Source organism: Coprinopsis cinerea (genome assembly GCF_000182895.1).
Source record: "Coprinopsis cinerea okayama7#130 chromosome 9 map unlocalized cont3.9, whole genome shotgun sequence".
NCBI lineage: Eukaryota > Fungi > Basidiomycota > Agaricomycetes > Agaricales > Psathyrellaceae > Coprinopsis > Coprinopsis cinerea.
In genome coordinates this window covers 1,403,071-1,427,098 of record NW_003307536.1, presented here as the reverse complement: position 1 = coordinate 1,427,098, position 24,028 = coordinate 1,403,071, and the positions used below count along the sequence as shown (strand labels likewise).

The 24,028-nt window shown below is 52.7% G+C and overlaps 6 protein-coding genes across 6 annotated transcripts; 3 read left to right on the top strand and 3 right to left on the bottom strand.

Annotated features, from left to right (window-relative positions):
* Positions 1–236: 236 nt before the first annotated feature.
* On the bottom strand, positions 237–6,035 carry CC1G_07649 (hypothetical protein; the record flags this gene model as incomplete). The annotated part of the gene is made up of 6 exons (XM_001832337.1): positions 237–956; positions 1,006–1,148; positions 1,205–5,155; positions 5,204–5,371; positions 5,479–5,629; positions 5,685–6,035. 6 exons carry the CDS (start codon positions 6,033–6,035, stop codon positions 237–239), a joined length of 5,484 nt encoding a protein of 1,827 aa, XP_001832389.1.
* A 1,543-nt stretch (positions 6,036–7,578) lies between these two features.
* On the top strand, positions 7,579–8,670 carry CC1G_07648 (alginate lyase; the record flags this gene model as incomplete). Its single annotated transcript, XM_001832336.2, has 3 exons — positions 7,579–7,948; positions 7,999–8,406; positions 8,454–8,670. The coding sequence occupies 3 exons, from the start codon at positions 7,579–7,581 to the stop codon at positions 8,636–8,638; spliced, it is 963 nt and encodes a 320-aa protein (XP_001832388.2). The 3' UTR covers positions 8,639–8,670.
* A 114-nt stretch (positions 8,671–8,784) lies between these two features.
* On the bottom strand, positions 8,785–10,121 carry CC1G_07647 (hypothetical protein; the record flags this gene model as incomplete). Its single annotated transcript, XM_001832335.2, has 3 exons — positions 8,785–8,822; positions 8,873–9,262; positions 9,320–10,121. 3 exons carry the CDS (start codon positions 10,119–10,121, stop codon positions 8,785–8,787), a joined length of 1,230 nt encoding a protein of 409 aa, XP_001832387.2.
* Positions 10,122–11,172: 1,051 nt separating this feature from the next.
* CC1G_07646 (hypothetical protein) lies at positions 11,173–12,684 on the bottom strand (the record flags this gene model as incomplete). Its single annotated transcript, XM_001832334.2, has 3 exons — positions 11,173–11,264; positions 11,683–12,529; positions 12,658–12,684. The coding sequence occupies 3 exons, from the start codon at positions 12,682–12,684 to the stop codon at positions 11,173–11,175; spliced, it is 966 nt and encodes a 321-aa protein (XP_001832386.2).
* A 302-nt stretch (positions 12,685–12,986) lies between these two features.
* On the top strand, positions 12,987–17,963 carry CC1G_07645 (hypothetical protein; the record flags this gene model as incomplete). Its single annotated transcript, XM_001832333.2, has 16 exons — positions 12,987–13,028; positions 13,084–13,112; positions 13,165–13,294; positions 13,344–13,440; positions 13,492–13,902; positions 13,951–14,044; positions 14,095–14,210; positions 14,257–14,315; positions 14,369–14,570; positions 14,620–14,674; positions 14,728–14,885; positions 14,952–15,110; positions 15,163–15,201; positions 15,253–16,596; positions 16,647–16,762; positions 16,815–17,963. 16 exons carry the CDS (start codon positions 12,987–12,989, stop codon positions 17,961–17,963), a joined length of 4,200 nt encoding a protein of 1,399 aa, XP_001832385.2.
* A 1,582-nt stretch (positions 17,964–19,545) lies between these two features.
* Positions 19,546–21,520, top strand: CC1G_07644 (hexose transporter; the record flags this gene model as incomplete). Its single annotated transcript, XM_001832332.2, has 8 exons — positions 19,546–19,698; positions 19,755–19,881; positions 19,938–20,089; positions 20,138–20,269; positions 20,325–20,763; positions 20,815–21,041; positions 21,092–21,303; positions 21,363–21,520. The coding sequence occupies exons 1-8, from the start codon at positions 19,577–19,579 to the stop codon at positions 21,518–21,520; spliced, it is 1,569 nt and encodes a 522-aa protein (XP_001832384.1). The 5' UTR covers positions 19,546–19,576.
* Between the last annotated feature and the right edge of the window lie 2,508 nt (positions 21,521–24,028).

Genomic DNA, 24,028 nt, shown 5'->3' with positions numbered 1-24,028 from the left:
GAGGCGGGGTTTACAGGGGCTAGAAATAGAAAACCAAAAGAACACGACGATTACCAAGACGCAACAAAGGGAACAGGAAAGTGCATAGAATCAAGAGGCGCGAAAGAATGCAAAATATCGTATGGTCGAAGGTTGTTTTACAAGAAGGCAATTTGAAGGGGGATGTAATGAGACAAACAACAATCCAATGTGCAGGTAGGATGATTAATGCAGGCAAGCGGAAAATGAGCTGGACTTCAAGACTCTTGAGGGACAAGGGACGTTTTTGTCGACCGTTTCGACCCGAATCGCAGTTTACCGGAGTCACCGCGTCCCCAGGAGAACAGACCTCCTCCACCCTCGTGGGATTGAGTACTTCCCGTTCGCGATCGGAATGACCAAGCAGGAGAAGCAGGGCGAGGGTCCATAGCTTGAGGTTCAAGGTGTTGGTGGTCAGAGCTCTGACGTCGAGTGATGGTGTTGAAGTTGCTGTGGTTGTGGTTGTGATCGTGATGATGGTGATGAATGCGACCACTGCGACCAACGGTATGTCGACCATCACAGCATGCCCTCACGTTCTCCAAGCCTTCGTAGCCTTCGTCCGAGCGAGAATCACCATGAAGCTCAAAGTCCAGCTCGTCCGAGTCGTTCTGGTCGGGGACGTCGACGAATGACCTATCCGGACTGTATGGGCTTTCTGGCGCGTTCCATCTTAGATACTCCACTGCAGGAGTCCCTGACCGTTTTCCGACAGACCGGTTGATGGAGAGCTGAGAGCGACTGCGCTGCCCGCGAGGTGTCGTATTCCAGGTGTCACCGTTGCGGTGGGGTCGGGCATTGCGGGTTGGGCTAGCCAGTAGTTGATGCCGTCGCTCATCGTCGGTAGCGTCGTCGGGGCTTTGTGGCATGGCAGTTCGGTCGGCGGCGGGCGAGGTCATATTGGCGGGGTTGGGCCGGGAAAGGAGATATTTGAGGGCCTAATCAAACATCAGCCAAAATTCCAGGTATGGCCGAAACGCCACTCACGTTGAGCCAAATATCGTGCCGTTCCTTGGTGGGGGCAGTGATCTTCATTTCCCGGTTGGCGGTGGTAATGATCACACTGTATTGGTGAAGACCAGGTGGCATGGGGTTGGGATCGAGAACCGATCTGACGCCCTCGATGTAGGCTATTAGGCGGCATGAGTCAACTGCAAGTAACTGAAAGAAAGTAAAGAAAACCTACCACTCTTGGCACTCGACTCGGATACACCCGACGACCCAGGGTCAGCCGAACTCCAGTAGAGAGTCTTCGTGTAAGGGTGCACCCAGAAGAACCGCTTGTGCCTGGACTGACCATGTCCCTTCCCAATGGTCTTCCTGGTATACTTGTACAGGAACTCGCCGATCATCGTCTGTGTAATGGCGTGAATCACAGTGGGATCCGTGGATTGAGTATTGTGATTGGCCTTGGGAGTGATGTCCGCAGTCTTTTCTGGAGTAACAGGGGCTCTTCCGCTAGGTGTCGTGAAAGGATGAACATCGGAGGAGATGGAAGAGCGAGGGGAGGCCATGCCGCTGCGATCAGAAGCAAGGGAGGTAGTTGAGTACTCTCTCCGCTCCTTTTCACTTTCCCGAACACTATGCGAAGACAAACCACCAAGACCCATGGTCATGGTACCGTAGGTGGAGGCACCACCTGCAGCCGATCTGAAGCTGCTCGTCGACGGAGGCTGTTTCAACCCTCCTGTCAAAGGAGGCATACTCGATCCAGCTGCACGGTAAGCACCCTTTGGAAGGCCAAGTGCACTTCCAAAAGTGGGTGTTGTGGCCCTTTGGATGAGCTCGGGAGGTGGGGGAGAGCTGGGTCTGGGGGGCGGTGCGTCTGAGAGATGGTGTTTCCTCTCCGGGATGAACGAAGGTGGTGGCATGTTGTTCGGTGGCGGTGGTGCCTTGGGCGGTGGAGGGAGCATCATCATCGGCGGCTTGGTCTTGTCTACGACATTCAACGCAGACACAGAGGGAACGCGAGAGCGTGGGTTCTCATCACCGGTCAAGTTGGAAATCATGGATTCGATGGACTGTCTTCTGTCGTGAGCAGACATACGAGCACCGCGCGACTGACCGAACAGGCTCGAATTGGGAAGGGCGGGTGAGACGGCCGCAGGTGACATGCCCGAACTGGGAGTGGGTTGCGAGGATGGTGGCGATGGAGCGATGAACTGGAATTGCTGCTTGGTGGAGCCCACACGGAAGAGACCGCCAGGGGAGGCAGGTGGTGCGGACGTCGAGCCGGGCAAGGGAGCAACGAAAATGGGTGTGGGAGGGAGTCCAGGGATCGTAGTGACGGGAGAAAGAGGAACTTGGTCTGTCTGGATGGAAATCTCGGTGGTCTCCGGCTTGGGTGCTGGTACCCGCACCTCAACGACCTTTTCGACAATTTTCTCAACCTCAACGACTTTCTCGACAATCCTGTCCACCGGCACCTCAACCTTTCGCTCAACCTCGACTGGAATCTCAACCTTGACCTCCACAGGAACCTTCTGAACAACCGGAACTTCCACAATCTTCTCGACGATCTTGACAATTGGCTCCGGTGTAGGAGGGCGAGGCTCCACGAAATTGGCAGACACTCCAACGGACTCATAGTCGACATGTCGAACAGGTACAGGGACGTTGGCGTGGAAAGAGGTGGTTGAGCCAACAGACGATCCACGGTGGTGCTGAGAGAAGTTCGATGCCTGGATGCTGTGCATCTCGTCCTCTTCATCGTCAGACGGATAATCGTTGTCGGTCATGGTGAGGATGGAGTGGAAGTCCTCTCGTGACTCTCCGGATGGCGTATTCATCATGATACTCTGGCGAGCGTCGTGGTAATCAGCGTCGGTGTCGAGGCCGGTCTCTGTCTCATCGCCCTCATCAATATCCCCGTCGTCGTCGTGAGTTCGCTGAGTGAGGAAGGTGCGTTGACCGACGACGGTGACATCGGAGAGGACACGGTTGCGTGCAGCGACATCCCGCTTGCGTCCAACAAGATCACCGTAGACGTCGGTGGTCGGGAATCCAGTTGTCGACGACTGGTCTAACGTGAAGCTGGTTTGAGAACCGGCATCTTGTCGTACGACAGGTTTTTCGACTTCGACGATCTTCTCCACGACCCTCTCCACAATCTTCTCGACCGGAACCTCAACCGTGACCACCTTTTCAACCTCGACGAGCTTCTCCACCTCGACCTCAACAATCTTCTCCACCTCTACTGGGACCTTGACAATCTTCTCAACTTCAACCGGGACGTTGACAGTCTTCTCGACGATCTTCTCGACAGGGACTTCGACGATCTTCTCCACGATCTTGTCAACTTCGACAACCTTCTCCACCGTAACAATCTTCTCCACTTCAACTGGCACTTCGACAATCTTCTCCACCGTGACAAGCTTCTCGACTGGGACCTCAACGATTTTCTCCTTCTCGACGGTGACGATCCGCGGTTCAGGTTCAGGGATGGGGTCGGTCTGCATTGATGCTTCGGCGGGGACAGGCTTGGGTTCAGGTGCAGCAACAGTCTGATTGCCGGCATCGTCTTCAGTCTGAATACCAAACTCTGCCCACTCTTTGACGACTTCAACTCCACCAGCCACACCGAAGTCTTCCTCTTCAATACCGTCGACAAGGCCGATAAGGGACGCTCGATGCCCGGCGTAGCTTCCCTCGCCAGTAACTTGCTCGCCGAACTCGCCCAGAACCTCACCGAGTACCTCAGGTTGGGCATCGCTCGCGATGGAGCTGGGCCGATCCCTAGCCATCAACGCACTGGCGTTTTCTCGGAGGCTAGCACCATGCGCACGGCCACGTACGCTACCGCCACGGACACGTCTCGAGCCGCCACGAAGGATGCTGTGGCGCAATGGACTGCCGGCACTGTAGGAATGTGTAGAACCAGTGGAGGGGACGCGCTTGAGAACATTGGCGAACAGGGGATCCATGCCATCGACCGATGTCCGGTGGGAGGTGTTGATGTTGATCGAGGTAGAGTTACGGGGAGAAGGGGAGGCGTCCATACCGGAAGGCTCGCGCTCGTCGCGGATCTGGGAAATACCAGTGCGATCCAAGTCCGAAAGATGCATAGTCGAGTGGGAGACGGATGAACTGAAGAATCGAGACTCTTCGTCGTCTTCGTCGGACAGAGGTTGCTGGAACTCCATCGGGATAGACGGGACCGGAGGGGCTTCACCTTGGTCACGGCGTTCGGGTGAAGATGGACTTTGAGAGGCCATACCCAGACGTTGGATAAGGGTTATACCACCTCGTCCACGACCTCTCCGACCGCCGCGGCCAACACGATGAGGAGTAGGCATTCGTTTCTTCTTGCCACCATCCTCTTCACTGTCGTTCCCCAAGTCTTCAGGTTCCCTATCGTCGACCACATTGCTGTCGTCATCGGACGCGACATTCTCGGGAACGTGCTTGCCCTCGGCTTTCATTCGAGCCATCTTCTCTCGCTTAAGACTGCCTTTGAGAGTGTTGATCTGTCGTTGAGCATGAGCCAGCCGCTGTTGGAGAGCTTCGATTTCATTGGCGGGGTGATTGGGGGTTAGGAATTTGCTTCGCTTCCTCAAAGCCATGGGCGAGTCGGGGGTGCCGTCATCGTCTTGGTCCTGGTCGTACTCGCTGAAAAAGGCGGGGTCCAAACCCGAGTTGCCTGCTCCTGGTCGTCGCCTAGAGGCTCCACCGGTCGTCCCAAAAACGTCCCCGTCATCGTCGCCAGTCATGGCGGGAGTGAGATATTCATGATTCTTTCCCTCCTCCTCGTCCTTGTTTCCGTACCCAGGAGTCAAAGGACTGCCGTACTTCCGTGTGACCCCTCCAGCGCCATACATCGATTGCCATTTGGATTGCTCCACCTTCATCTTCTCGATAACGGTCTGCAAGTCGCTTTTGTCCCTGGCCAAACCTGCCGCGTGTCGCCTAGCCTGAGCGATATCCGTTTCATGTTTGGCTTTGAGTTCGTCGAGCTGAGTCTGAAGTCGCTCCGCATCGGTTTTGTGTTGCTCGGACTGTGTTTGCGTGGCGGATAGCGTCTTGGTGAGACGTTTGAGTTCCGATTCGAGCTTGGCCTGCGAGGTTTGGATATCCGAGTAATTGGTGCGAAGGTCTTGCAACGTGACTTCGAGATTCCAGTTCTCCTCCTTGTATTTATCTAGGAGGCGTCAACACAGCTTCCTGGAAAGGAGACAACACAACGCACCGGCCGATTGCTCTTGCTGTCTGAGAGCGGTTCGGAGGCTTTCAATACTTTTCTCAAGGTCGTCCTTCTCCTCCTTCATGTCCTGAATGGCCTTGTCTCTTTCCCCCAACAATGATTGCAATCGGCGAACTTCGGTGAGAAGACCACTTCCGATTTCGAAAGCGAATTCTGGAGTTGAATGAAATCAGTATATGACAGGGGATAAGCGAACATACGTAATGGCCTCAGTCTCGACGACTATGAACCGAGGCCAACTCGAAAGAATAAAAACCCACCGACGTCGTCTGCTCGATGGGCGGCATTCTTTGCACGGCGGGATTGCGCGGCAGAGGATGTGCCAACCTTGCTGGACGGGGGAGGGCGATCATGGTGCTCGCGGGGAAGCTCGACGGCCGGGATTGAGGGTGGACTAGCACCATTTAATTTCTATGATATCGCAGTGAATCAGCTTAGTTAAACTGACTAGATGACCGCCACATACCTTGCCAAACCCTATACCGCCTCCAAGCTGACTACTGAGGACCCTGTTTTCCTCGTCCCATTGCATCACGGTGGTGGCGAGATCCCGGTAGCGCTCAATGGCCTCCCGATCAAGGCCAGAACCAACGGAATTGCTGGCAATGTCGCCATAGACATCTTCCCCCTGGTATCCATCCAAGCCTGGTGTCAAAGCCTGGAGTTGGCGGATACGTTCCTCCAGCTCCATCTGCTGTGCTAGTACACGCTGGCCGAGGGTGCCGGCCTGCTGCAGCTGTCGTTCCTTAGCATCGAGTAACGACTGCAGATGAGCTTGAAGTTCTGCGGGGGAGGGAACGGCGACGCTCTCAGCCATGATTGCTGGTTATGTTGACGACGACGACGACACTGGGCCACAATTCCTATCCCAGGTACTGTCGTTTTACTGGCAAAAGGCGACTGCTGGCAGTTCTATCTGGTGCTTGACTGGTTGTCGACTTTTAGTTGGAATTCCACGAGCTTTTGGGTGGTGTAAGGCGCCGAGAAAGACTTGAGAAAAAGCTGAAAGAGACCGAGAATATGGGAGAAATGAAGAAAGGTGAAAGCAACGGTTGCTGGGTATTAAAATGAGCGATTAAATCGCAGAAAAGAGGAGAAAATGAAAAAGAGTGTTGTGGTCGTCTTGTTGGGAGCTTGTCGTCGTCGTCGGCGGCCTCAACGATGGCCAGCCACGAAACTGTGGTGCAGGAGATGGGAGACCCGGTAGACTTGACTAAAGGGCGCGTTCAACCATGCGGTCCTCCAGTTACCACGATCACGTTTGCTACTCATTTTGGGGTTCCGACCCTGACACTGACAGGGGCTCACACGTCTCACTTCGACTGCTCATTAGAATTAAGTAGTGCGGCCCCAAAAGCATCACTACGTGGGTTCAGTAACTCGAAAATGAACTGGTGCTGGACCAGCTGGTACTTCTGGTCATTCCGCTGGCGCCATGGATCTTTCTCGCTTCGGTCTAGGCCGACTACTTCAAGTCTCGCATTCCCAGCAATTACCAACGTCTGTGTCTAGCCGTTGTAAGTTGGGTATGCTCCGACCAGTGTCCTTGCTCAATAACCCCCTCTGGTGGTACCATTTCTCTGATATTGGTCTTTCTAATTACTGTCCATCTGGGTCTACTCCGACCGCTAGATACAGTTGAATGAGCCAAATTCATGCTATCTATGATCTCATAACCATGGACGAAGTGCAGAAGATGATGTATGAAATGCGGACAGCCAATTGAAATTGGCGGCTCTCGAGCATCTTGCCCGTAGGCCCAGACAGCGAACTTCTGGCGTATTTGCCTAGGACCGTATCAATGGTTCTAGTGGACTTCCACTGCGATTCCACTACCCTTGACGGTGCTCACCCTATAAGACCGTCGATGGGCCGTCCCTTGCGGTAGTGTGCTTTGGAAAATCCGCCGTCCCACTTGCACATGAACAAGGACTGCCCCGTCTCCTACAAGTGAGGGTCTGTCAAGACTGCCAGCCATTTACTGCTCAGCTTACGGGGCTCTGTGGGGTCGATCCTACGCGACCATTTAAGGCGCTTAAGGTTGTGAGACCGTCGACAACTTGGTCATATGTGTTGAACGGATAAGTATTGCCCCTCCCCCTCACAGCGGTGTCGGAAGACTATTTATCTGGCCAGACAACCGAGGGCGTGGGCGCTTAATCACATTTCCCGCTCCCCTCATGCAGGAACCGCCGAAGGCAGTGAGGCTTGAGAAGGCAGACGCATCAGGTTTAGCACATTCATCATTCCATCACCTTCATCATTGATTGTGGTTGGATTGTCGGGCCCTTGTTCCAACTTCGTTACCCCACCTCTCACTTTCACCTCTTCTTTCCACTCCTTCAGCAGGCCCGGGGACGATGTTAGCCACCCGTGACCTTCCCTCCCGTGATACCCTCTTCCCCCTATCCCAAGGTGTCGCCAGCTGGTCGGTCTCCAACAAGGTCAGAGGCTCGCTCGAACTGACCAAGAAGAACCTGAACGCGAAGAAAGTCGCAAGCGGTTTGCCACTGAATATCACAACTGGCCCGAACAAGAAACCCTCCCTACGCGTTGGGTATCCCAAGGGCTCGTATAGATTGGACGTAGAGCCACGAGGCGGGATCTCGTTCTATACGAATGGACCTAAGGGATTCAATCTGACGAACGCAAAGGAGGCGACGTTTGGGTATTCGGTGTACTTTCCCAAAGGGTTCGAGTTCGCGAAGGGTGGAAAGCTGCCCGGGTTGTGTGAGTGCTATTGTTCGCTAATTTCTCGCACCCAGACTAACGAGGAATAGACGGCGGAAACTCGGAGGAGGATGCGACGACGTGCTCAGGTGGCACGGTCGACCACAATTGCTTTTCCGGTCGTCTAATGTGGAGAAGGGACGGGGCAGGAGAGATTTACGCTTATCTTCCTGGGCCTGAACACGTTGGCTTCGAAAGCAACCGTCTCCTATGCAGTCTGACACGGAGTCATTGCGACACCTCGTTTGGAGTGTCTCTTGGGCGCGGGTCGTTCAAGTTTCCGACGGGGGAATGGACGACGATTGCTGAGCGCATAAGGCTCAACGACGTGGGCCAAGCCAACGGAGAGCTTGAGCTGTTCATCGATGGGAAGAGTGTCGTCAATTCTGTGGGCGCTATCATTCGCAATGACTCGTCCAGCCGGATACGAGGGATCCAGGTGCAGAGCTTTTTTGGAGGTGCGTATCGCGACATACCTTTGCGCCGGTGTCTGACGGTCCGACAGGGAGCACGGAGGACTGGGCGTCACCAAAGGATCAAGAGGTCTTCCTCTCAGATTTCTCAGTCGCCATTACAGAAGATTTCGAGGGGCGTCGGACGTCCGGGGTTCCTTCATATACAAGACTAGGATGGAAGGGGATGTTCCCCTTCCTTGCTCTGATGACCTGTCTATCCCTTGGACTTACATGAACCGCCCACAATGTCACATACTTTCAGTTCACCCAAAGCTTTCTATACGGGAGTCTGAAGAAGCAGAATCCTGATGTGACGCGAATGGAACTTGACATCTCTATCCGACAAGTCGGCTCTTATGGCCCTCTAACGACCAGGTAGGTTCAAGGGAATGGTTCGAAAGTCTTCTCTCTAACAATGCCTAGACCATTTTTAGTCCCCGTGACGCTGAATGGTGTCAGTTTCACTCACTTCGGAAGCGCTCCTGGACTGTGAGTACCACGTCCGATTTGTCCAGTTTGGGAGTCAAATGGCCAATGCCTTCGTCAACGTAGCCCAAGAACCCGTAAAACCCGCTGTAGTGCTCGATGCAGGCTCGTTGAAGCTTGGGGAACTTTCTCTTGTTTGCTAGGAGCTCGTCGAGGTGGGCCCATGACTGAGGTTCGAACCCCTCGAAGCTGTCAAGGCGGTGATCGACGGTCAGGTGGATGTCCTCAACGGCGTTACCGGGTGGAATGGTTTCGAGACTACTCAAGACTCGGGGGAGGGGTTCCAGGTACCCTTCTTCGGCGGTGTAGGTTGACCAGCAGGAAAATCCTATTCTTCGAAGCTTGGCCAACTGCCCAAGGTCTACAGTGGCAGCTAAGGAATGTTTTGTTGAGGATACTCGGCAGCGTACTTGCAACTACGGTTACCCACCTGGACCATCCTCTTCCGTTCTGACCGAACGCCCAAGCGCCAAAGTCTCGAGTGTGTCCTTGCACATGTCCAACACCTGTTTCATTTCTTCCCCGCCGTCCTGTTCAATCTGGAGCTTCTTCAGTGCTCCTACACTGAAAGTTTCCAGAACGTGGTTGATGACGTTAGATATGTCCGAGGAGTGACGGATGCCAGCCAGGTAGTCTAGGTTGTGAACTTTCATGCGCTTTGCGGTTGGTGCTTTCTGAATGTCAACGTTCCACAGCTTGAGTGTTCGCAATGACGGGCCGCAAGACTCGAGGAGGTGGATCGGGGTCCAAGCCAAAGAGAGAGATATGAGTGAAGTCGAGGCGCAAAGCCCCCCGATGACTTCTTTCAACTCGCTCGATAGGTGCGACCACTTCGTGTGAGGACATTGCGCGAGGGTCAATCGACGTATCTTGTTCCACGCCACAAGGTGTCCCAAGGCCTTCCCAAGGTCATCATCTGTGGACAGCCAACCCCCGCCATCGACTGTCAACGGATGATCCTCGACAATGGTTATTTCTACGGGGTAGGCAGCGATTGCGGGAGACTCGTTGAACAAGGCTAGTAGTCTCTTCCCTGGGGTGTAGGCTGGTCCCCAGTGAAGTGGTTTCGTCCACGGAGGTCGCGGGCGTCGCAGTTCGAGGGTTGAGAATATGAGTCTCTGACATGGCTCCCTAAAGGGTAAGCACGTCAGGGAACCATTTCGAAGTGCTGCGGGGTCGTCTTCGAGGTGTCGGACTATCTGCGGAACCAGCTCTAGTGGTATGGCTGGCATCTCTGAGTCTAATGAATAGGATAGCTTCCAGTTCATCTAAGCTCACTTTTATACCTCGCCATCGGTCCCGTGGCTTAATCATGGTAGCAGGTCGAGCCCAAATGGTTTACGGAAAAGATGCACCTCGCTGTTTCATTTGCTTCACATGCGGTCACTATCGAGCGAAGGCAACGGTATCTTACTTTGCTTAAACTTCACTTGGACTGGAATTCGAGACTGTCCGGCCCCACGGCTCATCGGACGCGACTCTAACTGGGGTAGACAATGGCAGAATGGAAATCGGAGAAGCCAGAATTGCACTTCACATCCGGTAAAGATGGAAATTTGGGGATATCGAAATGAGTCAGCGTATCCTTGGGCTGACTCTGGTGAGCCCGGGGGCTCTCTACTCACCCAAAATCAGGATCCAGATTTCAATCACACTGGTGGTACTGCTCGAGTGATTCGCTTCTTTGGCCATGGCTTGTATCTCCCACACGGGCTGGATGCGATGCTTAAAGTCATGCGCGTTGACTCTTGGGCCTTACCAAACGCGCATTCGTCAGTCTGACAACGGGAGTGCTCCCTGAGAGGGACTCCCCAAAAACCTCAGGTTTACTCAGCCAGGAAGTTAGTATGTGTCAAAAACAAGAAAATTGTCAACTTACCTTCACCTTGAAAACTTCTTGTTCCTTAGTTCCCCCATGCTCCTGTCTTTCCCGAGCCTGACATCGCTCCTTGTATACCTACCTCCCAATAGAGAGACACTGCAGAAGCTAATGATCTCTTCCTGACGCCTCACTGGCAAACCAGCACGAATTTCCACAAATTTCAGCGCCTATCGATGGCGCTTGATGTTTCACGTGCCTGTGATGTCATCGGGCTTACGAACAGTAAAGAGGCTTGGACGAGCTTGGACGCTCTTGGAAGCTCGATGCCGATTTTCTGTCGCATCCCAGTCAACTGGCTCATATACTCTCTTTGTAATCTCAGCATCATGTACAGTAGTACTCACTACATGTCGTGCCCGTCGAAGCACGATAGGGACTCGCGGGTATTGCCAATTCCCGTGTTAGTGGATTACTGATCCAGGAGTAGGATCACTAAGGGGAGTCGAGGGGGTCTCTTCAACTTTGGGTTGACGTGGCGTCTCATCGAGGAGGGCTAGAGTGAAAGGTTGGCAGTAAGGAGGGTGACGAGCCATTTCTTTCCCGACTTATCCGACGATCTTGCCATCGAGATGTCAGGAGCGGTCTGGCGGTCATTCTCCGAGACCGTATGTCTATTGTTTTCATATCTCATACTGGTCGCCGTCCACCGAGCACGGACTGGGATCCCCGTCTCACAATGCGTACACACCGGTATTCTTCGCGTGCCCGTCCCCTTTGAATACTGTCTTTCGAGTCATATTCGCATCCAACTTGCGCTCCCGCTCCTTAGCTGGGCGGAAGAGGGTCGGGAAGGGACCCTAAAGCTAAGTCCTTCCAGCCTGGACCGAGTAGCTCGTACTACAACATCAAAGAATCTTAAAGTAGTATCAACAGCTGTTGTTGAGTCCAGTAGAAAAAGGAAATTTGCTTACAGAAGTAGCGATCACGATTGCCCAGGAACTCGGCCAGTGGGATCCGCCATAAATGCTCCACGACAAGGGCTTGGTCCTGGAATGCAGTGTCTTCTGAACGACCCTGGAAATGAGGATCATGCACATCTATCGAGCGAACTTGAACCCTCGAATCATCCAGTGATTGCAGCAACCGCTGAGCGATCTCTTCCCTTGTCGACTCCAAAGACGACGTCGCTTCCTTCCCAACGATGATCACGTCGAATGTCTCGAGGCTCGACGGAAGTGTGAGGGCGGTGAGTTCTGAAGGGGCCATAACAGACACTGTAAAGTCGTGGTTTGAGATCAAGCGTCGGAAGGTCTTCAAGGTCGGATAATTCACAACGTCTTGGATTTCCTCTAGACGCATGAACGTAGCGATACTCGTAAAGCTTTCGATGGGAGGACGATTTCTGAGGTCGCTTGGAATGAACGGTCCGTGTACTGGGCCCATGGTGAGATGCCTCAAGGAAGCAGGGATTGCATTCTCCAGTCTCACCCAGTCGCTCTGAGGTAGGTTGACCAGAATCAACGTCTCCAGCCGCGTCCATTTCTGGAACAGTTGGAAAAGGATGGTCAAGGGCCAGGCATCTCCTCCATGGTAATGCAAATCCGATTCGACATGATGACCTGGTCGGGGGCCAATGTAGAGGTTTCGGACGAGCTCAAATCGTCTGGAGACTCGTGCGTCGGGGACGTCGTGTATCCTGTGGAACAATTCAAGCTGTTTCGACCGGGCAAACGATACGGAATGGTAGTGAAATGGTAGAAGCCAGTCTTGAGTCGCGTTCGACAAGGACAATAGGGTTGTTGAATCGGCAAGCTCGTCCTTGAGGGCCAATATTAAAACTGGATGGCGTCCTGAAGTCTAAAAGTTGCTTGTATGATATTTGTATGCTTACCCTTCGATATTTCGTGAAATTCTGAATCTCGGGGGAAACGCTTGGTTTTACTCACCTTGCGAACTAGTTCTGTTGGTAACATCGTTGGAATAAGGATTGGATTGTCGCCCATCCTCCCCCCTTTCGAGTGCGTTTGTAGCCGTTTTCTGAATGTCTCGGGCCAAGCACTGTGGTGGAACAAAACAGAAAAGGGCATCAGCCGGGCGCTTGTGTGGCTGTTACCTATGCACAACAACAGCGACAAAGCCGGTTCAGGCACTAGCGGCCCTTGGCACATCATCACAACAACCGGCGTCCCTTCTCTTTCGTGTTCGTGGTTTCGACCGTTTCTTGAGCTTCCAGACGACCCTATATTGTTGATATTGGATCTGGGAACACAAGCTCATGATAGCGATATGTACTGCGGAGAACGGACAGGTGTTTCAGGTGCGTTCGGGCTTTCAACTTGGGCAATTGTGCACGATGCTAACGGAAACTACAGACCAAGGCGTCTTTGAGAGACATTGAAAGGTGCTGTATAGCCCTCATGACTAGTCATCCACATACTGAGGATAGCACACAGAACAGGAAGCCTGGAGCAGTTTCTCCATGACGAAATAGGCATCGACCACGACGCAATCATTGCGTACATCTCCAACGGCCAACGACTCACCAATGGCAACCTCAGAGAACTGGCTGCGACACAGGACCAGGTAATTCTAGCTTGTGGTGCACTCGCAACTCTGCTAAGAGAGTCGCCAGACAATATTCGTGTTCAACAAGTACTATCTCGACTATGACATCGAAGATGTACTGCGGGACCTTCACTTTGAGCCCCAGTTCCAGCCACCCATGGAGGGTACGCTCATCATGCTTCTAGCCTGTAACTCAGCTCTTATATGCAGCATAGATTCTCTGTCTGCAACACCGCCGCAACGCCATATCCAATTCGCAGCGTCGTGCATCCGCAACGCCCACAAGCACCACGATATCATTGTCCAAGCTCAACAGGCCTTGCATTATCAGCATGAATCATTGCGGATAGCTGTAGCTTCCCTCGATGCCCACGTTCTCGTTATCTTGGACAGTTTCGAAGGCGTTGCCGCCAATGCCAAGCGCGAACTCGAAAGACAGGCGACATTGTTGGCTGGGTTGGATGCGGATTTGGAACTCATCAACAGGGTGAAGCTACACGTGGAGTTCCTATCTCCCACCGTTCGAAAATCGATTGAGAATGGAGAGTCGAAGCATCGCACCTTGGGAGATTATGTGTCCACTGTAAAGATGAAGCAAGTGGGGGACGCTTGTGCTCGGACGCATGGTGTGTGACATTACGTGTATTCATCTTCCCAGCGCTTATCTTCGTCAGAGGAACTGAAAGTCCGATTCGAGCAAGTCGATTTGGCCGTGTCCAGAGTCAGAGAAGGCTCCGACATCATTCGAGCTGTGCTCAACGAGGTTAAGTGCGTACTTGAAGCCCCATGTGCCACCAGAAAGCTCATTGCATGCGAAGGCTGATCCAAGACGCCGATGCGGGTGTTCGCCGCTCCCAGGAATTGGTGGACAAGATAATCGAAGCAGGAGCCATGGTAGAAAGCCCCGCCACCAATCTCGATGCAACATTGCAAGGTAGGCACTCTCCCACCGGCATACACTCTTTGCTAACAATTCCCAGAGCTGCGCCAGTTGGACCTTTCTCATCGTCAAGAAGTCCAGTCCATTGCCGACATCAAAGTACGCGTCCAGCCGCCTGCGGTTATCTTTATTCATTAACCAAAGCAGCACAGAACTCCTACAACCGCCAGTCCCTCTCCACCCTCCGTCGAATAAGCATTGTCAACAATGACATTATTCAAATTCCACCCAACCTTGCAGCGCTGCAAGCTAGCTTCCGGAACAAGAACAGCTTCTCCCACATTCAGCGGCTCCACAACATGCTCTACGCATACGGTGCGACGGTCATTGAAATTGTCCGTCGGAAGGAGTTCTGTGAGTTTGCTCCGAATCGCTGTTTTCTCCGTGGCTAACACTCGTAAAGCGCGTTTCTTCTACCAGAGAGCCCAGAGCATCCTAGAAGTCATGGCTAAGCTGACGTAGGTTCATTTGGCTCTCGAGATCCGAATCCTTCTTGATTACTCCTTCCCAGGTCTGGAGAACGCAAACGTCGGCAAGTGTACAGAAGCGAGGTTCTTGGCCAGCTGCCTTTCGATGCCAAGGGTATGGATGATCCTGTCCCCAGCATCGACTTTACGCCGACTGGAAGCACCGAGTTCACCTATAGCCTTGAGCGCCCTGATGTTGAGGGTGAGCACATCTATTCCACACCCCTTTCCCGTCTCACACCTTACTCATTTATTCACGCTTTCGAAGCTTTCCTTCGCATCCTCGACGACCTGGAGATTTATGCTCGCGCCAAACCGGACTCGATAGCTTTGAGTACCGTCCTGGAGAGCCGTGAATCATTACAAAAGCTAGTTGCCAAGATGGATAACCTGGAGGTCGGATTCGACAAAATTGCTGAGAAGTCTTGTAAGTGGGGCTTACCTCTACAGTAGGTCTAAGGTACTCATCAAGTCACTAGTGTTATCTGCCTCGCGGATATCCCTATCTCGCCGACGATGTAGGTGCTCACTGGATTTCCATAATCTACCTTTCTACTAACATAGTCCAGCACTTGAAGCAGATGAACAAGCCTACCAGCAACTTCTCGATGAACTGCGGTCCACCGAAGAAGCCAAGGCGCGACAGGCAGCCATCTTTGACGAAGAGAGGCGAATCATGCAGGGCGAGATCCAACGATTCAAACGACAACTGGAAGACGTCGAGCACGACAAGCAGCAGGCTTCTGAACGTGAGAATCAGCTGGAGCGCGAGCTGCGTCAAGCTCGTGGTCAGGCCGAGAGCGAGTCCGCCGCCCGGCGTATCGTCGAGGAACGGAATCAGGAAATGGCGAAGGAGATTGAAGGGCAACGTGTCGCCCTCTCACGAGCTCTTGCGGATGCGACCGAGCAGTCGAAGAATGCCGAAATGCTCCGGCAGGAGTTGGCCCAGGCTCGAGCCGAGTTCGAAGAGGTCAAGCAACTGGAGACCAGGAACGCAGCTAAAGTTGCGGCATTGTTGGAGGAGCAAGGGAACACGCTTCGAAAGCTTGAGGAGGCGCGTGCGCGTGGGGAAGATCTGGAGGCACAGATCCAGGCGGCCAGGGCGGAGAGCGATGAAGTGCGGCAGGCATTGAAGGACACAAGCGAAGAGAAGGATCGGTTACTTAAGATGCAGGCATCTGAACACGACCGGATCATTCGGGACCATATTGCGGAAGCAGATGGTGACCGTGCTGTGCTCGAGCGACAGTTCTTCGAGCTGAAAGCCGTACAGGAACACACAGAACGACAAGTGAAGGATCTCAAGGCCGAGATCGAGGTGGCCAATTCGGATGCTGCTGGGCTGCGAGACGAGCTTCAACGGGTGGAACACGAACTTCGAGACGCCAAACACATTGAACGACTGTTACGAGAGGACTTAAAGGCTGGTCGAGCGTCGCAATCCGACTATGAACGCCGCCTGGAGGAGATTAACAGACTTGTGGCGCAGATCTTGGACGTGGCGATCAGCTTCCGGAATACTCAAGTCAAGGCTCTCACCGCAGCACAGACCATGTCTTCCCTACCAACACCTGGAAACAGACATGGTGTCAATGGAGCCAATATGACCGACTCAGCCATGGTGTCATCTGGGATGCGTCATCACAGCGTTATTGCCCAGACAGGGGAGCCCTCACCAATCGATCCGTCAGACCCCGCAGCAGCTCTGGAGATTCTCAGGGAATTCGACCACGACCACTTCTTGGAGGCCATCAATAAGACCGGTTCGACGATCAAGAAGTGGCAGAAACAGTGCAAAGAGTATCGGGAACGCGCAAAAGGGAAAATCTCGTTTAGGAATTTCTCAAAAGGGGATCTGGCCCTCTTTCTTCCCACTCGGAACTCTGTATCGAAACCATGGGCTGCATTTAATGGTGCGCTCCTTCCTCGCCGCTCGTGGTTCATGACTAAACCCATGCTCCAGTCTCGTTCCCTCATTACTTCTTGCAAGCAACTGGCCATCTCGCAGAGCAGCTGAAGACGAGAGAATGGATTGTCGCAAGAATCACCTCGATTACAGAGCGGGTCGTTGACCATCAGGTGAGGTCCCCCATTGGGTGTCAACTGAAATCCACGATCTAACTTCCAGCAGGATGCATCAAGCAACCCATACGGTCTTGGAGACGGCGTGAAATACTACATGCTGGAGGTCGAGGATTGGACGCAGCCAAGCCAGAATAAACGTCGAGTTTCTTCCAGGAAAACGACGACGCTGATCGAGAGGGACCACAACGAGGTTTCGCCGTCAGCTCTGAATGCAACCAAAACAAGTCCTCCGGTACCACCGCCCGACCCACTCGTTCCCGAGGTCGAGGACACGTTCCATCCAACAAATTCAAGGCCATTCCCTGTGCGCAGTAGATCCAATTCGTCACCTACAGCGCGACCCTCTTCCCTATCGCGCCTTCTAGCTCAAGCTTCTCCCCTTCATGAATCTCCTCCTGGGATCTCCAACAAACAAGATGATCCCGAGCCCCATTCAGCACCTCTACCCGAGACTTCAACGAGCCCCCTTCCAGAAGAACAAGGCACCCATCAGACTGAAGAGGACCCACCAGCCCCAAGCCAAATTGTTTCTCCGCCCCCTCCTTCTCCTTCTCAGTTCACGGATTCTCTTCCTCGCCATATGGCCGCGGGCCACCCATCGCCGCGTCGACCAGGATCCCGAGCCTCTCGATTATCCTCGACTTCAAAATTCTCGGTGGGGCGAAAACCAACACTAGGCGTTGTCTCGTCTGGCACCCCGAGCAAGGCAGCTCCTACGGTGGCCCTAGCAGATCAGCGCATCCCTGGATCGCCTTCTTCCAATGACGGGCCCAATCCCTTCGGTTCGCCGATAACACCGTCCCCTGATGATTCAATATCCGACGCCTTGGCGAATGCGATGGAATCCACTGGGGAGCGAAGACGCACTGTCTCCTACCATGTCTCCAGGTCCTCTCCCCTAACCACGGGAACTTCACAGAGCACTGCGCAACCGCAACCCATACGACCCTCGTTGGCAGCGGCCACTGCCACCAGTACATTGGCCAACCTCGCCAGCAGCCTGGGTGTTTTTGGGAGGAAGCGCAAGAACGACCCTTCTAACCCCCGCACTAACAGTGCTTCTTCTGGTACAGGTTCCGGTGGTGCTTCTGCCGATACAGGCGGTACTGAATCCGTCAATCCAGCGAATTCTGCCAATGGTCCTCAAAGACCCACCACGGAGCCTTCCGCTCTCGCGCTGCTTGGTCGATTTTGATGGATGTATCGACGTGTTCGAAGATCTCGCGCTGTTATCGTGTCAGTTCTGTTTTCTCGCTTTCGCACGTTTCGCACATGTACATCTATTCTTCTATAATCTATATGTCAGTCGGGAAGGAACATCTTCGATCGCTTCGTAACAGTTCCTCGAGTTCTCGAGGCTATCTTCTTCACAAATGAAGGTCTTCTCGCCAAGTGACCTTAGGAGCTTGGAGCGTCTTATCGTATATTTGCGTCGTTTATGCTGGGATCATCCAGCGACGCGAGCAATCCTCGGGTAGTTGTCGAGGTTTAACGCAACATGGAGCAACCTGGGAGCAACCACACTTTATTTTTCCGATGTGTTTTTGGGAGGTGATATCGAATGTACCCCTCCGACTCCGCCTTGGATCGTCCCGACCCTGAAGCGAGTGATATTCATGCCTCGATCTATCGACTTGGGGCCATCCGAGCGAAATGGATACGGTGGTTCGGACGTTTTTAGCCGTCAAAGTTTGTCTCTGCTTGTTTTTCACAACAAAAGCCGCCGCTCATCCCCCGACGGGTGGTGCAGTCAGTTGAATTCCCATCACCATCGTATCATCGATCGACGATGTGGGGGGAATTTCTCCGCTGTGGACTCCAGGGTGTCCAACTATCTCCACCAGAATCTGACGACGCCTGGGGTTCTCTGTCTCGAACGAAACCTCGTTGCAAGACACCGCTGACCAGTATCGATACACTTTTTCTGGTCTTCCAAGCACAACGCCTGATACATGGAGCTACGGAGCGATCTTCCTTAACTTGTCTGGTCCTGGAATGCGCCGATGTGGAAGGCGACCATATGATTCAACAGACCGCCCCTCTCGCTTTTCGCCGACCAGCGCGTTCCCCGCACGTCAATCCGGGGCGGGAATTGCAGGCTGCCATCTGATTTGCAAGTCCTAGCGACTGTGAATATTGAATGCAGGCGACGGCACATTCTCGGCCTTTGCCTAATTGACCAACTCGACAGCATGGCGACTTGAATGCTTGAGAATGAACAGGGCAGAATTTGGCAGATTGCCCTGGACTCTTTTCTGGACGCTCACAGGATGAAGGCCTACACACCCGTGGGTCCCATCATTGCTGGCTGCCTGCCTGCAAGTGGAGAAATCTCGTCGAAACATTGGCCCAATTCCTGTCAAGGGTAACTTGGATCTGTCTTCTCGTTTCGTGATAATCACACCTTTAGAGGCCTAGATATGACGGTACGTCGCCTATTTGAAACACGTCAGATACGATCTCATGTTCTTACTAGCAGGGCAAATAGAGTTGGTCGATAAAGAAGGGGGAGTGGTACTGTCCAGAGATTTGTTCTCGTGAGGCCTCAGTAGCTCCATTAGGGATTCCACATCTGAATTAGGACCATCGACATTTCGGATGCGAGGCGGGAAACCAGGATAAGGAGTGGCCACTGCGGTGTACCTCTGGAAATATTCTGGAGTTACGGCAATCTAGATCCATGTTCCCATACTACCACGCCCTCTCGCTTCTCGTAAAGACACCACCCCTCTATAAAAGAACTGGTGGTTCTTCTCTGCCAACCCAACCCCGTTCTTCCCCGTCCATCTTCAACTCAATTTAGGAACTATGGGTGGTGGTGCTGTTGCATCTGCTGGTGGCAATGGTGGCTTTGCCCATCTCGTTGACCCCAACCGCAAATGGTACAACAACAAGCGAATCATCGCTTTGAACGGTTGGATCTTCTTGCTGTACGCCATTTCTTTCGATGTCCGTTTCGTCTGCCTGGACTCACCCCTTTGGTTAGCCTTATCACTTCGTCGACCAACGGTTTCGACGGGAGCATGATGAACGGTCTCCAGTCCATTCCCGAATGGAGAGACTACTTCAACAAGCCGTCCGGCTCAATGCTTGGTCTGCTTAACGCCATCCAGGTCAGTCCTTCGTCTATATTTCGTATCAAGTCTTCAACTAACTCCTTGGTATCTAGAACATTGGTTCATTGGCTGCCTACCCTTTCGCCCCCTACATCTCTGACGGGTTGGGACGAAGGAGTTCCATCTTCTTGGGTGCTGTCATCATGTGTATCGCTACTGTCATCCAGACAGCTGCTCAGTCGGTCGGAATGTTCATTGGCGCTCGGTATGTTTCCTGGATCTTGTGGTCAAGCTCAAGCTAACGCTGTAGCAGTTTCTTGATTGGTTTCGGTCTCACTTTCGCTGCAAGTGCCGCCCCCATGTTGGTCACAGAAATCGCCTACCCCACCCATCGTGCTGCTTTGACCTCTACCTACAACTCCCTCTGGTACTCTGGTGCCATCATGTATGTTCTCCGTTTCCCTGTCCTCCCGCGGTCCGAAGCTTATTCTCCATTCCAGTGCGGCCTGGTCCACTTTCGGTACTTTCCAGATGAAGGGAAGCACCTGGTCGTGGCGTATCCCCTCCGCTTTGCAGGGTGTCCCCTCTATCATCCAAGTTGCCCTCATCTGGTTCTGCCCCGAGTCCCCTCGTTGGTGTGTCAGCAAGGGCCGCCATGAACAGGCATTGAAGACTTTGGCTTACTACCACGCCGACGGCAACGAGGACGATCCCCTTGTCAAGTACGAATTCGAGGAAATCAAATCCAGCGTGAGCCTTGACTCCGAGGTCGCCAAGAATATCGGTTGGAAGACTCTCTTCAGCACCCGCGGCAACCTCAGGCGTATGCGTATTATCATTGCCCTCGCTTTCTTCTCTCAATGGTCTGGCAATGGTCTCGTTTCCTACTACCTCAACAAGGTCTTCAACACCATCGGCATTACCGACGGCACCATCCAGGTAAGTTTGGCCTGCCATTTTTTATGCTCGACATCGCTTACCGGCCTCTAGCTCCTCATCAACGGTCTCTTGCAAATCTGGAACTTGGCTTGGGCTTTGGCTGCTTCCTTCATGGTCGAGAGGCTTGGTCGTCGCTTCCTGTTCATCACTTCCACCATTGGCATGATCATCTTCTTCTGCTTGCAAACTGCCTGCACTGCCGTCTACGACAAGACCGGTAGCAAGCACGCCGCCAACGCTGTCATTGCCTTCATCTTCTTGTTCTACGGATCCTACGAGTACGTCCATTCCGTGTTCGGTGATGCAGAGAACTTACCCTCTACTCCAGCTTGGCCTTCACCCCCTTGATTGTGTCCTACACCGTCGAGATTCTCCCCTACCACATCCGTGCCAAGGGTTTCGTCGTCTTCAACTTCGCCATCTCCCTCTCCCTCATCTTCAACCAATACGTCAACCCTGTCGCCCTCGACGCCATCAGCTGGAAGTACTACATCGTCTACTGCGTCTGGCTCGGCTTCGAGCTCGTCTTCGTTTACTTCTGTGGGTGTCAATCTCTATCTTACCGCGTTCCCGTTCTCACGATTATCTTCCCACAACAGTCGTCATTGAGACCAAGAACCGAACACTCGAGGAGACTGCTGCCTTGTTCGACGGTGAGGAGGCCGCTGCTCAGCTTAAGGAGGTCGCCCACCACGCCGTCGGTGACGAGAAGGACGAGAAGACTGGCTCATTCCAGGAGGATAAGCCCAAGGTCTAAACACCTGAGGCACTTTTTTTCTTTCAGAGCCTGAGCTTCCTTTCCCCTCATACCCATATTCTTTCCCCTCGCACATTGTTCTTCGGGTCTCCACGCGAAAACAACATGGGTTTGGCGGTAATTTATGACCTTAATACTCACGCTTTCACGATGACGGTGTTTTAACATTATAGTTGAATGGCTACTGGGCTAGCTGGCTACTTTACCGTATTGTCATGGGTTCCGCCATTTCACCTGGGCTTTTCACTATCTAGCTTCACGCTCATGTACACTAGTATCTTCCACCGGGAAACCAAAAAATATATTCCACTCTGACAATCTGTTGAATCTCTTGAGAACGATTCAGGGTCTATTATGTGGATCATGTGGGGAACAATTGATCACTTCAAAGTCGTGGGCTTTTTACAGGATGTGCTTCTGAACTTCTCCAAGGTACATATCGCGTGGTTCATTCCGTTTCCCGACAGGGTTGATTTTTTCCCAGTTGCCGTCTGCCTTAGCACGCCATGTTGGATCTCATGACCGCTCGTATCCACTCGCTACATTGTCGGCATTGGAGCGTACACATCGAATGTACTGTATCATGGTTGATAAGAGACATGTTGTGCACCATTACTGGTACGTGAGCTAATTTTGTTACCTGTCTTTCCCGTTGAAGTACGTGCTCCGAGAGTCAGGTGGTCACAGAGCGCAAACAAGGTGCCCGACATGTATTCCCAAACCCTACTCTTCGGGGATAACATCCGCGACGGAAAAAGGGTAAGGGTCTCTCGGATATCCAAGCTCAATGGACAGACTGGGCGTGTCCATCCATCTCACTTGAACGTTGGCACACCTCCATTAGGTGGCCATAGTGCAGCCAGTCCATCGCCCTTTTTAGTCGGCCTGATCCTCTATCAGCGTCTTTGCCCTTATGACCAGGGCTGCAAAGATCCACAACCAAAGAAACAAAAAAAAAAAACGTAAAGGGTCGACGGAAGTGTCCGCGGTCGATAATAGCGCTGTTAAAACGCACTTTCGAGGATTCACCGAGACAGGCGTACGTCTACATACACCTGGAAGGGCTAGAGTGATAAATTTAGCTCTGGAGAGTGTGTACGTTCATGCAGCTGAATATGCGTTAAATTCCGGTTACCAGGTGCTGTAATTGAATATGAAAGTTTACGTACCGTGATTTGGTATGAATCAGAGGACCTTTCCTACTGGCAATCGATATGCCTGATGACTGCCATATCTCGCCCATGGAGCAGCTTTCACAGAGAGAATAGTCCTGAATGAACATACATACGGAGGTATGTAGAAGTAAGAAAGCAGAGATTCACATGGTCAAGGGCCGACGCCCACCGAACAGCCAACAAATCAGGTTCTCTCCTTCCAGAAGTTCAGAGCTTTCTATAACCCACGGACGTCTTCAAACTCGTTCTCTCGGTATTTTGTACCAGTGCAGGCGCTCAGAAATAACTTCACCCCGGGCTAAATGTCGCATCGCATTATTCAGACTGGATATTTATGGCGCTTCTCTTTCCTTATTCATCCTTCCGTCCTAGGCGGCGGGCGGTGCCACTAAGCCGACGATTGGCTATTGGGTCCCAAATGCGACTCTGGATCGGCTGTTAGTCATGGGCTACGATGGTATGCCGAAATGGGCGCTTCATTCCTTGATGGAAGGGCAGCATAATTGCCGAGGGCCAGATAGAACACCAGAATCGTCTTGAATCATGGTATGGGCTACACGGGTCTGATAGAACTTAACAGAACCCATATACCACATGTACAAGGGAATTCCAAGAAGTCCACCCCCTTTTTGAAGCTTAACTGAACAATCTATCAAGATCTAATGGAACTTCACTCCTATCTCAATTGAACGTCTACAGCGCTTGAAGGCTTGAAGCACCTGGATCTGAGGCCCACACAAGATTGAAAGGAGTTCACGTTGAAAAAATCATGCTCAAAGTCACAGGGGAGCCATCGACGATTCGACGAAGCAAGCTCTCCGAGTCTAGAATGAGATTGTTCCAAAGGCGGTTGTTCTACTGAACGGAACTTTGCGCTACTACTACGTCCCCAACAGTGCAATCGCATCACCGCCTTTCGTCCTTTCAAGAAAGAAATGGACCCACCGGGTATCAACACAGTACAAGGGGTGGCCCGGCTATTGTCCCAGTGCTCCAATATTGAATATTGAATGCCCGATTGCTCCAGCGATAAGTAGAAGAATGTCAATTTTACGACTCCGTCTACTCTTTCCTTCCCACTCCACTCCATGCACCGGGAGGGTTCTTCTACTAACCACAATAATCACACTCTACGCTCGACTTGACTTCGACTTCCCATGGTTCTTTGTTCACCATAGCTCCCCTGAAGTGCAGACCACATAGTCACCATAAACTTTCATTACCCCCTGTGAGAGGTGAATGAAAATTGGGTTCGTGGCACCAGACCAAGTCGATCCAATCGAACGTCTCTACTCCATATTTCGGCTTCCTGCGGTTCTTCTTCCACCCCAAT